General features: G+C 53.7%; 1 protein-coding gene across 6 annotated transcripts in view; it reads right to left on the reverse strand.

Annotated features, from left to right (window-relative positions):
- Positions 1 to 14,098, reverse strand: part of WSCD1 (WSC domain containing 1) — a 40,696-nt gene that overhangs the window by 1,503 nt on the left and 25,095 nt on the right. For all 6 annotated transcript variants that reach the window (XM_047759310.1, XM_047759308.1, XM_047759309.1 and 3 more), the window contains 3 exons: positions 5,105 to 5,264; positions 4,090 to 4,254; positions 933 to 1,133 (listed from right to left, as the gene is read on the reverse strand). In XM_047759310.1, the coding sequence (XP_047615266.1) occupies positions 933 to 1,133; positions 4,090 to 4,254; positions 5,105 to 5,264 (526 nt within the window). The remainder of the gene's footprint in view (positions 1 to 932; positions 1,134 to 4,089; positions 4,255 to 5,104; positions 5,265 to 14,098) is intronic.

Here is a 14,098-nt window from a genome sequence, read left to right on the forward strand (position 1 = left end):
TTAAAGACAACCAAGGCAGGGCATCTCTGTTGAGATGACCCTCCTTTACCTTGATGCTGCCCTGGCAACTCTGCACATCCAGCCTGGGTAAGGGGCCTAGCGCTGCATGGGGACAGCTGCTGGGCCTCCTGGTGAGACAGATGCTGTGCGGGCTGAATGTCTTGCCCTGGGTCCTGCTACACAGCCACATGACTGGGGTGCCTAATTGATGCTTATCATCCGGGTGTGATGGCTGGTTTAACCTGTGACATATAGTGAGGCCACAGATGGGGGCAGCTGCAAACTGTGCAGATGAATCTACTGTGTTTCTTTTCTAGCAAATTAAGAAGTTACGTGGGTTTTTCTTTGGGGGGGGGGGTGAAAATTTCAAGAATCACCCCAACAAAACCAATTTCCATTACTGGGCTATTAAGACACCTCAAATGCTGTGGGAAGCATCTGCTTTCTCTAATCTTCACAATGACCCTCTGAGATAGGGACCAACTTTGTTTTTAAGGTGAGAAAACAGAGGCTCACATCTAGCCTGCCTGCCTCATTAAGGAGTCTGCAGGCGGGGCAGGGATGGCTGGGGGGGGGGGGTGGTCCAGGAGGAGGGTGATGAGAAAGGGGAGGACACCAACCAGCCTTCTCTGACCCGGGGTCACACAGCACCAGGAGCACAAGCCAGCCCGGCCTCAGGCCCCTTGTCCCATCATGTCACCCACTCTGCTGGACACAGCTGCATTCCTGTCGGCTTAATTTTATATCACTCCCTGCCCTGACTTGTGTCTCTTTAGTTCATTGCCCCAAGGCTAGAATGTGCATGCCTTGAGGGCAGAGACCATGACCCCTTGAGCCTGGGTCCTCATGCCTTGCCCAGTGCCTGACATGCAGGAGGACTTCAGTAAGTGTGTGTCAGCAGTCCCGCGCCCTGCTGGCCCCTTTCTGCTCACCTTTGCTTTTCCAGTTCCGGTCAGCAGCGTAGCCCAGGTGCCCGGCACACTTCCTATTGAATTCAGCCACCAGAGACCTGTATGGGTTCCGGATCAGCAGGATGGCCGAGTCGAACATCTCAATCTCTCTCCTGCCACTCTCGTGGGTCTTCACGCAGATGGTGCGCCGGCTCCGCCAGTGGTCCTTCTCGCCCTTGAACCCTGTTCAGGAGAAAGGAGGGGGCCCTTGGAGGAAGGCATCGTGGGATCCCCACTGCCATGGCAGCAGACGGGTCTGAGTCCTAACCCACACCCCTGAGGGAGAGCCGACCTTGAGGGCCCAGCAGAGGGCACTGGGACAGCCTCTGGCTGGCTGGCCCCGCCCAAGAAACAGAGCAGGAGATGGTATGTGGGGAAAGATGGGGTCTGCAAGAGAAAAAAGACAAGGCACTTCCTGTAGACCCCAGAGGCCAGGAGGCAGAAGCCTGACCGTGCCCTCTCTCTAGACACGGGAGATGTGTGCATCTGGGCATCTTCATGGCTCTTTCACGTGAGCATTGCCAACAACCCTATGAATTGACCATAGCTGCAGGCATAGTCAGATGAAGAGACTGAGGCTCAGAGTGGGTTGGTGACTTGCTCAAGATCACAGAGCACCACAGCGACAGAGCCAGGGCTCTCTCCACATGGCTTTGTTGTTCCTGTGAGGCCCCTGGAGTCTACCTGCCGCCTCCCCACAGAGAGGGCAGGATCCCCATCATCAGGTTCAAGGGCTGTCAGGAGCTGAAGCCCTATCCCTGACCTTATGCCATGGTCCTCTAACAGGGCCCTGATCTCGCATCTATAAAAGATCTACCCACCCCTGCAGAGTCACACATTTGTCCACAAAGTTGATAGTGTGCCTGTTCTGTGTTGGACTTTATATCAGGGACAGGGAAGACTTGAACTCTGACTTAAAGCATACAGTCCAGTAGGAGGATAGCCCAATACAGAGCATAGGGGCTTCTGGGAACAAAAAGTAAGAGGGACTTGGGGAATGTCTTGGGATGTCATAGAAAGCTTCCTGGAAAGATGTCCCCTGAACCTAGTTTCCTGGCCACATCCCAACATAGTCCATGCCATCCAGCTCTGGGAACACACTCCATAAATGTGCATGAGCTTGTCCTGGGCTCTTGGAAACACCAGCGAGTCCCACCCCACACCCTGCTTCATGAATGGTTGGGAAGCATGTGTGTCTACAGCGAGCAGCAAGGGAGTCTTTGATGCCTGGAAAATGCAAGTCTCTTCAATCTGAAGTCTCAGGTCATCTACTGACACTCAACTCATGTTTCAAATTCATCTCTGCCATGGGCCAAACACCAAAAGTCTTTGCTTTGATTCATTCTGTCAAACAGCTGGGAAGTTCCAGGAAAGAATGAGTCAAACCATGGGCCGAGTAAACATGAGATCTGGTCTTTGATACTCTGAGGCCTGGGTGCCTTTTGTAAAGCCTTGGCCTATTTCAACAGCCATCACTTTTCCTTACAACTGAGACCACGCTCACCCATGACAGGTTTGGCATTTTGGCATTTGAGCTCCCCTGAGAATTTCACATGTGTGAGAGACAGAGATTGTTCTGGGTCAGTGGCTGCATCTAACCAGTCCCACAAGGCTCAAAGCTGCATTGGTACCTCTAAAGCCATTTGGAGACACTGTCACTCAAGCCAGCAACCTTGACACCTGGCTCCTGAGCCATTGGGCAACTTAGCCATTTGGAGACCAAGACGCCAGCTGCTGGGATAAGATAAAGGCCTTGCAGATGAACTGAGTGGGTAGCTGCAGCCTGTATACAATAGATGGTTCCCAGGGGACCAGGCCAGAGGGGCCATACAGCGTGCTTCACCTGGTCACTTCACCTGTAGGTGCCACAACACTCAAGATTTCTAAGGATGATGAAACCAGGTTATAAAGACACCCTCGGCTTTTTCCCAACCAGCCCAAGATTGCTGTGGGTGACTGCAGAACCCACTGCCAACCTCAGAAAGTTTTGTTTTCTCTAGGATGTTGCTGATAGTATCCTCTTTTCCGAAACCAAACTAAGAATTCCAGGAGTTCCCTTGCGGCAGGTTAAAGATCTGGCGTTGTCACTACGGTGGCTTGGGTCACTGATGTAGTGTGGGTTTGATCCCTGGCCCGGGAAGTTTTGCAGGCCTTGGGCGCAGCCAAAAAAATAAAAAAGAATCCCAGAGAAATTGTTTTAACACTCGACAACAGAGGAAATATATTTCATCAAATATAGATCCCACTTGGCTTATCTGAGGTTCTTAGTCTTAAGCAGTGCACAGATTTGAGCCATTTTAAAGTTCATTTACTTGACATAATGAGGCCTCTTATTTCTACAAGAGAAAGATTAGAAATCATTAAACGCTTGAAGATTTTTCAGACCTATTTTTAAAAAATAGTATTTTGATAAGCTACCCTTGCCTCAAAAAAAAAAAAAAAATGAGCAAGTGAATCTGTTTCCTGTAATTATTGAGGGTTCTGAAAATTCAAGAAATGTTTACAGAGAGGGAACCTAAGCCATAGGCTTTCCCTTGGACTCCACAACAGATATTGTGACTTTTTTCTCAAATCGTGGTCTAGGGTTGGCTGCACCAGCATCGCCTGGGAGCTTGTTAGAAATGCCAATTCTGGAGTTCCTGTTGTGGCTTAGCAGGTTAAGAACCCTACTAGTATCCATGAGGATGTGTGTTCGATCCCTGGCCTCACCCAGTGGGTTAAGGATCCCGAGTTGCTGTAAGCTGCAGCGTAGGTCACAGAGGCAGCTCAGGTACAGTGTGGCTGTGGCTGTGGTGTAGGTCGGACATGCGGCTAGGATCCCACATTGCTGTGGCTGTGGTGTAGGCCTGCAGCTACAGCTCCAATTCAGCGCCTAGCCTGGGAACTTCCATATGCTGCAGGAGTAACTGTAAAAAGAAAAAAAAAAAAAGCCAATTCTTAGGCTTCATCTCAGATCAACTGAATCAGACTCTCTTCGGGGGGCAAGGGGTGCAAACCAAGATGTTAACAAGCCCTGGAGGTGAGGCTTATGCACATTCAAATTTGAGAAGTGCGGCTCTAGTGCTTGACGAGCTGGGCTGGGGAGGCGGCAGTCGGCGCTGGCAGCTGCCTCCCGCCCTCCCCTGTGGCCCCAGCTTACCTTTGTTGTAGAGAGTTCCGTCAAAGTAGTAGCTCCCTGTGTAGAAGCCGGTGGCGTGCTCGATGAGGTGCCGCGCCCATGTGTTCCCGGCTCCTGGGAAGCTCGACAGAGCCACGAACACTTTGGATTTGGTGGGCAGGAACCTCCGGTCTGTGCACCGGGTGTCTGCAAGGCCGGCAGAGGTCTCAGTACCGCCCCCCACCGTGACTCTCAGACTCACCGTCAGAGCCCCCTAGACAGGAACCTCGGATCCAAGACCCCCACTTAACAGATGGGAAAACTGGGGCCCAAAGAGGGGGAGGGATTTGCCACCTGGACCTTGGCTGCTCCAATCTGTGACTGGCTTTCTCGAGCCAAGGGATGACAAGGCCGCCCAGGGTGAGTCTGGTGGGAATAGCGTCCCGTGGGCCCCCAACCCCTACTCTGTCCCCAAAGCGGTCACAGCTGAACCTTCCTGGCATTGCTCAAATATTCCAGATTCCACAGGGGAGGCAGGTGGGGGTGTGGCAGGCAGAACAATGCCACACGATGAACCAGGGCCGGGCTAATGTCAGGCAAGTCAGCTGTCTGCCTCCCCTTCCTCCCCCAGAGCTGCTGCAGGAGCATATAAGATCCTTAGGGCCTGTGCTGGGTCACAGTAGGTGTTGATAAAGGTGACAGTAACCCTGGGAGACTCACTGGTCACTGGTCCCGGGTTGGCTCAGGGAGGCCCCCGTGGCCAGTGGGCTGCCCTGCCCATCATTGTCCCTCTGGAGCCTGCCTCTCCACTCCTCCTCAAACCACCTTCATCCCCAGCGAGACTCAGATAAAGGTCAAGTCTCTTTAAACTGTGTCCGGCCTCCAGGGATGGTAGAGGCCTCCCCATTGTCCTTATCCAAGGCGGGACCACCCCCCAAGCTGCCTCCCCACCGCAGGGCTGCATATTCAGTGCAAACCACCAGCCCAAGTGCCAGAGCCTGCGGCAGACACGGGAGGAAGGCCCTGCACACCTGCCCACCTCTGGGGTGGAAGTTACCTTGCACGGGGGTCTGGTAGACCTCACAGTACTCTGCCAGCCTCTGTGCCTCGGACTCCTGGCCACACAGCGAGCTGTCCACGGCATCCCGCAGGTTGAACTGGGGGGTGGGGTAAGCACAGTAGCACTCCCAGCCCCTGAGCACGGCCAAGGGGAACTCCTGCCGGGGAAGGAGAGAAAGAGGAGCATCTCAGGTGAAGACAGGGGCCCTGTCCCCCAGGGCTCAAGCACCAGGCGCAGCATGTGGGGTGTCCTGCCAGCTGCGTGGGATCAACACGGGTATCCATCCATCCTGCCAGCACTGGGCTCTGGGCCCAAACCCAGGGGAGACAAAGCTCAATGAGACAGGACCTCTGCCCTCCAGCAGCTCACCACTGGCTGGTGACAAATTGGCAGACATAGCACAGAGCAAGTGGTGCCATTGCAGAGGGGTGACTCCAGCAGGTGGACTGGAACAGGTCTAGGAGGTCGTCAGGCACTCCGGGTGGGGGGGGGGCGGTCACGTGAGTGAACCTGTGTGGTCTGAGTGGGACAGAGAAGCCCACCCAGGGCAGCTTGGTGCTCAACAACTTTACCAACTGACTGTGGGATCCCAGCAGCCCTCTCTGGAAAGAGGCTGACCTGCCCCCCGGTTCTGAATCCTGCTATGGGTCAGGGGCAGGGCTGGTGAGACCCTCCAGGGCAGCCCTCCAGGACGGGAGGGTGGAGCGCTCTCCCAGGTACTCAGTCCGAGGGGCGGGGAGGAGGGGGCTTCCGGAAATTGGAGGGGCCCCGACCGGGTTAGGAGAGGGCTAGTCCTTCACAGATGTTTTCCTGTTTCCCTCTGGGGAGGCTGCGCCCACCACACAGTGGCGAGAGCTGGGCCTGAATATGAATGTGGGTTCATAGGCTGGGTCACCCTGAACCTCTGAATTTCACCAAGGGTAATAAAGCCCACTTTGCAGAGTTCCCACTGCGGCTCAGCGGTAATGAGCCTGACTAGCATCTGTCAGGTGGTATCCATAAACTGGAGGGAGAACAAATGGTAGATGTAAAACAACCATGCCATCAAGATCCCACCCAGGCTCCAGACACGACGACAGCTACCAAACCAACAGGATACAGACTCCAACGGGGATGAAGGCCCAGGACCAAGATAATTTAAGGTGCTGTTAACCCTCAGAATAAACAGAGTCAAAGGACTGTTAAAATTCACACTTAATGACCTAAATCCTCCTTCCCTGTTTCCCAAGCCCCCTTCCCCTTTCTCCTTTTGATTCTGAGACCTATCACAGGTAATCCTAACTATAAAAAAGCCATTGCCCAACAGCCAGGAGCCTGAGTTCTCTCTGCTTAGTGCTTCCGGCCACTCTGTTGGTCGATAAACCTGCTTGCGATCTCACTGCTCCAGCCTCTGTTTCTCTCCACTCCGCCGTCCCAACAGTATCCATGAGGGTGTGGGTTCCATCCCTGGCTTCCCTCAGTGGGTTAAGGATCTGGTGTTGCTGTGGCTGTGGGGTAGGCGGGCAGCTGTAGCTCTGATTCTACCCCTAGCCTGGGAACTTCCATACGCCATGGGTGCGGCGCTAAAAAAAAAAAAACCACAAACCAAAAAAAAAAAAAAACAAAAAAAACAAAAACCACTTTGCATATCGGTTGTGAAAACTAGATGAGAAAGGTGCAAATGCCCAGAGCTGGGCCTGGCACACAGGAGGCGCTTTCAGAGGAACAGGCCATCCATCAGCCACTGCCACCCACCTCTCCCACACATATTTCTTGAGCACCTACTATGCACAGGGCAGGAGGTAGGACGCTCAGCCCCATTTCAACTCTGCCTCTTGGTGCATCTTGCAAACAGGAGATGCAAGGCTTCCCCAGTGCAGACAGGAGCACAGCATTTGAGTGTGTGCTCTGGGGAGGGAGGGAGGCAGTGGGCGGAGAAGGCTTCTCCCGGGCGAAGGGAAACGCTGAACAAACCTTTTTATTTTTTGCCCACAGCAAAAACCTCATAAATAAATAAATAAATAAAAGAAAATCAATAGCGTTTTCCAAGCATGGCCTGGCAGAGCGAGGATCTCGGTGCTCAGAAAAGACAATGGATGGTGTCACCCACTGGGGAGGGGGAGGTAGAGGCTGGGGGAGGGGAGGCTGCCCCCAGGGGAGGGCCCTTCTCCTAAGCACAGGCAGGAGGCTCTCCCAGATGCCCTGCAGCCCCCAGGAAAGCTCTCCCTGCCTCCCACCTCCCTCCTCAAGGCTCAGGGGCAGCTTTGCCTCCACCAGGAATTCCACCAGGGTCCTAGCCCGTCCCCTCTCATGTGAGCTGCCACGTGAGGACAGGAGAGAAAATGCTTTCACTGTCCTTACACTATCCCCCCCCCCACCACACACACACACATACCCCCTGCTTCCAGAGCTCAGCATTCCCTGGTGCCTTAGAAAAGCCTTTAACTCTTCCATGGGACCCCAGGCAAATCACCTCCCCTTTTGGAACTTAAGTTTCTCCATCTGTACAATGGACCTCTTCCTTGGGTCGGCCTGCCTGGAAGAGTCGGAGATCTCATTTCTCTCCTCTGGTCACTGTGAGGGCCAGTGAGACCAGGACACCTGTCCCCACCCCTTTCCCGGACGAGGCTGGAGGCGCAGATCTCTCCCAGGCTGGGGTGGGGGCAGACGGTCACTCTGGGGGTCCACTGAGGAGAAGACACAGCACCAGGCTTATCATCCAACAGACTCAGATGCAATGTAACACCAGCGGACTCCGTTTAACATGTGTGACCTTGGGCCAGTAACTGCCTTGACTGTCTCATCTGTCATCCAAGGGCAGTAATATTCGTGCCACAGAGCGCTGGGGAGCTGAAAGGACGTCAATGCGCGAAAAGGGCCCAGCCTAGTGCTCGCATGTAGTAGGTATCCCCATACTCTTTTCTCTCAAGACAACTTTCGGCTGCATCTGTGGCATATGGTAGTTTCCGGGCCAGGAGATCAAATTCGAGCTGCAGCTGCAGCAACACTGGATCCTTAACCCACTTTGCTGGGCTAGGGATCAAACCGGAGCCAACTCAGAGACAATGCCGGATCCTTAACCCACTGTGTCACCACTGCAACTCCCTCTCTTCTCAGAAGACTTTAAACGGTACTAGAGGCGGGCTCCAGACCATCTGCCAGAGTACCTGAGAGTTTGGTTCCCAGAATTCCTCACTTTGGCTTCCCCTCCAAGGCCCCAAAAGCTCAGGATCAAGCAAAGGTGGAAAGCCCCTCCCCCAGTAGCATCTGAGGTCCTTAGTCTTGATCAAACACATAAAGAAAAAAACATTGTTTTAAGGACTCAGTGGCCATCACAGGGCCCTAACTTTGGAACCAGGGCCCCCTCAGGCACAGCTGCCATCACTGTCAGAACTGCAGTGATATCCAGCTCTGGCAGCTGGGGCCACTGGGCTTTGCAGGGAGCAGACAAAAGGCTGACAAGCCCCACTAGTATCTCTGGCTAGATTCCACCCACCTGGGCCCGCCACGTCATTTCTCAGCGGAAAGCCAAGTCTGTGTCCTGACCCTCGATCAGAACGCCACTGGCTTTCCCGAAGCAAGTGCTCCTGTTGATGTGAGTTAGTGAAAAGCCACCACAAGAACCTCTCCCCTCGACATCCATCCTCCCCCACAAAGCCCTCACACCGCTTCGTCCCAGGGCAACACCTCATCACAAGGAGCATCAGAAGCAAGCAGCCCGGGTACTGCTCGGAGAGCACACAGCTCTCCAGGTCTGTGTCCCCCACACTTCTCTGTTATGGCTGAACTGTGGCTCCCCAAATTCATAAGCTGATCCCCTAAACCCTAATCTCTCAGAATGGGGCTGCATTTGGAGACAGGGCCTTGAGAGAGGCAACTAAGTTAAAACGGGACCATCAGGATGGGCCCCCGTCCAATCTGACTGATGTCATGTCAGAAGAGATCCGGGCCCAGACACACAGGCAGAAGCCCGACACAGGGAGGAGGCGGCCATCGGCCGGCCCAAGAGACAGGGCTCCCAAGAGCCCAACCCTGCCAACACCTTGATCTTGAACTTAGAGCCTCCAGCACAGACAGAAAAGACACTTCTGTTGTTAAGCCACCCAGCAGTTGTGGGGCTTTGTTACGGCAGCCACAGTAGACGAACACCAGTTCTCTTACTGGTCCATGGTCACTGTGGTCTCACTGCCACCTCAGGGCCTTTGCACTTGCTGTGCCCTCTGCCTGGCATGTCCTGCCCCAGCCACCCTTGTGGCTTTCTCCCTCATTCTCTGCAAGTCACCTCTTCGCTGAGGCCTCCCCGGCCACCCCATTTCAGGTGGAAACACCCCTCTGCTGTCACCGGTACACTCAGTCCCTCGCTGTGCTCTGTACTTCAGGCTTCCTGGTCTAACCTACCTTCCTGGAATGCTTGGACCCCAAATGTCTCGTCCAGCCTAGCAGGACACACAGCTTCCTCGGCCCTTCCCAGTCACACCCCGCCCCCCCACCCCAAAGCATCCCCTTGTCCGAGTTTGCTCCGTCTCTTCTAGAATGGCCTATAAATAGAAACACGCAGCACATATTTTTCTGAGTCTGGTTTCTTTCATAAGAGTATCTGTGAAGTCCACCCCTGTTGTCTTATGTGTCAGCAGACTGCTCCTTTTTATCACCGAGTATTATTCCGTGTGTGGACATAACAGTCTGTGGATTCATTCACTTGATGGAGCCCTGGGCTGCTTCCAGTTTTTACCTATTATGAATAATGCTGCTCGGAACATATTTTGACAAGACTTTCAGTGGATACACGTTTTCATTTCCCAGGGGTAAAGACGGAAGGTCCCTGCTTCATTTTTCTCCACGGTTCTCGCCACCATTCAACATTTTTACTCTCTATTTTACTTATTTACTTGGTTCACTATCTCCCTCTTCCCAAGAGCACAGAAGCAGGGGTTTTGTGTGTCGGGTGTGCTTTGCTGCATTCTCGGGGAACAGTGTCCAGAAGGGGGTGGATGCTTACGGAATCTTTGATGGATGAACCAATGAATGAATGAATAAGTGAACGTCCTTTCCAGATCTCAGCTGCCCCTAGAGTTGTTGGCTGTGGACGTGGACGTGAGCCTTCTGTCATTCATTTGTGCCCTGGGCGTGAGGAAAGCAAGCCTGGTCCATCTAAGCAAACCCTTCTCGACAATAGGACCGCAGGGGGCTCTGCTGTCCTGGGATTCCTGTTCAGACAAGATCATTTCACCAACATCACGAAAAAGGAATTGTGCTCAGGGCGGGCTGGCTCTGTCTCCCTCCCCAACGGTAACAGCGCAGCTGATGCTGAGGCCTCACAATCTACATCCCAGGGCTGAGGCCAGGCTGCCCCCACCAGTGACCCCCCAACCTTTTTGGCTTCCTTGAGTGGATTAAAGTGTCAAGTTTCCGGGTGTTTGCAGCGCAACAGGAGAGCCGCAGACAGTAATGCGGTTTTATTTACAACATAACCTCTTCGGCAGCATCAGTGGCTTCTGAAAACACAGAACAATTTTCAGCCTCTTGGGGATTCCTAAGACATGATTTCCATAAAAATTAAATATTGATGAATCTTATCTCTCTGCTGAGCTCCCTGCTCCCCGCACCTCCACCCCAAGCTCCAGTTGAGAGAGAGAGAGAATGAACCAAGAAAGCAAGGCAGAAAAACGGGAACGCGGATGTGGGGCTATTTCAAACAGATGAGGAGCTCAAGAGGGAGCAGCTTGGCCTGTGTCAGAGGGCGGGACAGGGCGCTCATCCTAATTCCCTCTGTGCCTGGCACCTGGGTGTCCTGCACGGGGGCTCAGGCGGGGGCTGGCGCTGCCATCTGAGTAGGCACTCGGTCCGCAGCCAGGTCACAATACAGCTGGGGCCGGGCTCTTGGGCGATGTGTGGGGATTCAACACGCCACAGCCCAGGAGTCGAGGGGTGGACATCCCAACAGACGAGGAGTGAGGCCCCAAGAAGGACCCGCTCTGGGGTCTCCTCCCTCCATCTTCGCTCCCCGACCCGAGGGCACCTTTCTCAGGATCTCCAGGATTACCCAGAACGACAAAATCCTCAGGGATCAGAACTCTTCGGGTCTCAGAAGGGGAGACAGGCTTGGAGCAGACAGCCCGTGACCTCTGACCGTCAGGGTGACAGGAGAAATCAGCCTCTAGACTCCCCACCCCAGGCCTCGCCACACACCACACTCAGCCCCTGGAAGGCGGACACAGGAAGGTGGTGGATCTGGGAGGACATCCACCAACCAGCACGGAGGTCAGCTTTGACCCCAGGGCAGCTCCCTTCACTCCGGACGCAGAACAGGGAATACTCCAGACACCAGAAGGAGAGGAGATGCCCCAAAAGGGGAGCTGGGGGAGGGGGAGGGGTTGACTCTTGCTTTTGGGCCAACGTCAGGCTGCACGTGCATCCCTCCACTGATGCTGTAACCAGGCACGTGTTTCCCACTGGCCTGATGCCCTGGAGTCTGTCTGCAGGCGGCGGGCTGTGGTTGGGAGGGCCAGCTACGGGAGGTGGACCCAGCTCAAGGCTTGTCATCAGGAATCCCAGGCTTTGAATCCCACTTGTGTGACCGTCAACAAGCTCCTGGGCAGCTGGGAACCTTGGTTTTATCATCTGTGAAAGGGACAGAGTTTTTTTTTTAACGGCTGTCCCTGCCCTGGGCTAGGGGTTGAATGAAAGCTGCTGTTGAGGCCTTAGCACAGCAACCTGGATCCGAGCCACATCTATGACCTACGCACACCACAGCTCACGGAAACGCTGGATCCTTAACCCACTAAGCGAGGCCAGGGACCAAACTGGCATCCTCAGGGAAACTATGTTGGGTTCTTAACCCACTGAGCCACAGCAGGAACTCCAAGGGGCAGAGCTTACTCATTATGGAGCCAGAAGGTGTGAGTTTAAGTGTTGATGGACTGAGTCTTGATTTCTCCAGACGTAAGGGCAGATCCGAGGATGGAATATGGTTCTCTCTTGGTATCTGCTGGGGATGGTTTCCAGGACCCGCCGCAGATACCAAAATCCACGGATCCTCAGGTCTGCGGTTCTCCACCTGTGGTTCTGCATCACTCCCCCAGTGGGTGATGATCTGTACCATGGTACAGATTTATTGAAAAAAAAGTGCATGTAAGTGGACAAATGTAGTTCACACCCATGGTTGTCAAATACTATTATTACTACTGGTATTACTATTGCTATTATTCAGGTGCCTTTCAGAGAACAGACTCTCAGCAAACTGGTTGGTCCCAGTCTGGGGGCAGCTAAATGCATGGGGTGGGGGCAGGGCCACCGGGCCATCTCTCTGCACCCACTCTTCCCCATGGGAAGAGCTGACTCACTAGCCTTCTTCCAAGGTCTAAGACGCTGCCTCAAGACAGTCTGGGGAAAATGTCAGAGTGCCTCCGGGGCCCCTTGGGCCATGACTCTTTGCAGACTGGAGCCCCAGACAGCAAACAGAGGTACTAGTCATTTACAAAAAACAGACCCTTCCAGACCCAAATGAGAGAGGCAATTCCGTGCCCTGTGCATCTATCCAGATCCAAGTGGATGTGGCCAGAGCCACCGCCCAGCAGAGAACAAGCAGGCCCTCAGCTGATAGGTGCCTTTCTGTCCCCCAGGCAGCCGGGTTGGCGCCTCTAGGAAATGGACAAAGAAAAAGCCTCAGAAGAAAGGTCGATGGGAAACATCCAAGTGATTCGTGTTCTGTATGAAGAACCTGTCCACCCAAAAGAGGCTAAAAAGAGGGCAGGCAGGAAGGATAACACCTCTTTTTCCCTCCGATGCCTTTCTCGGCAGAACCACTAGCAGTTGCCGGAAGAACAAACCTCAGATCACAAGGCATAGTTGCTGGTGAAACTTCACACATTAGAAACCTATCCGCAGATGGTGTTAAGATTTCGCTCATCAGCCCCACCCCCGCAAACGGCCTATCTACTCGCATACCAACATGGGGCTTCAAAATTAATTACCCCAGATCCCAAGTGGTAGGTAGCAATGCAAACGTCTAAGCTCATTCTCACCTCCTGTCCAAATGAGGGAGATGGCAGGATCTGGGGTACCGAGAAAGAGCAGGCTTTCCTCCATCTCCAACACGATCGCAGAAAATTAGAAATGATCGTTTTTACTGTGTCTAAAACACACTCTATTGGTCAAGTCCCTCTCGCTGGCAGAGAGTCAGACCATTAAGATGCTGATATGGCTCACGATGTTCTTTCCCTGTCAAAGCACACGCCAGGAGCTCCCCAGACCCATTTTAACTAAGTAGCACAAAGACAGTAGAGATTTTTATCAGGAGCCACGAGCAAACCTCAGATGATGCTCAAAACTGGGGCATGGAGCAAGGAATGCGTCCGCTCGTCTCCTGTGTCCAGGCCCCGCCTCTCACATCTGCTGCTCCTGGGCGCCCCCTGCCCACCCAGCTCTAATAAAGCCTGGAGCCCCCCACCCCTGATTTAGCTCAGCCCCATTTAACATCCTGCTGTGAGCATTTTCCACCATAAAAGTCTTTGAAAACATTTTCAATGGCTGTATTATAGTCCACTGTATGGCTGCAGCATAATGTAACCAATTCCCCATCCTGGGACATTTGAGCTTGTCTTGCAGCCAAATTAGCATGAGATGAAGCTGCCACTGGGATGTCCTGCCACCTTAGTGCCACCAGCCTTTCTGGAGAGGAAGTGCTTGGCACTTCAGCCAGGATCGTACAGCCAGATGCACCCCCCACCGCCTCTCCCCAAATTCACCTTGCTCACTCACCCTCATCGTCCAGGAGAGGAGAGAGAAAAGCATTCCGGCAAATAGGTCTCCCAACCCAGACTCCCTCCAGGCCCAGGCCAGGCTCAGCTGAAATTCCAAGTGATTCTGGATCTACCAGACCTCAATGCTGGTGCCGGGAGTTGCTGCTTGCTCCTCATTAAGAAGTTGGAGAAGGCAGCTGACGATCCTGATTCAGAGGCGTGGGGGCTGTGAACAGGGCCTAGGCATGGCTGAGCCAAAGCAGTCCTGCTG

The sequence above is a fragment of the Phacochoerus africanus genome, chromosome 14, assembly GCF_016906955.1.
Source record: "Phacochoerus africanus isolate WHEZ1 chromosome 14, ROS_Pafr_v1, whole genome shotgun sequence".
NCBI classification, from domain to species: Eukaryota; Metazoa; Chordata; class Mammalia; order Artiodactyla; family Suidae; genus Phacochoerus; species Phacochoerus africanus.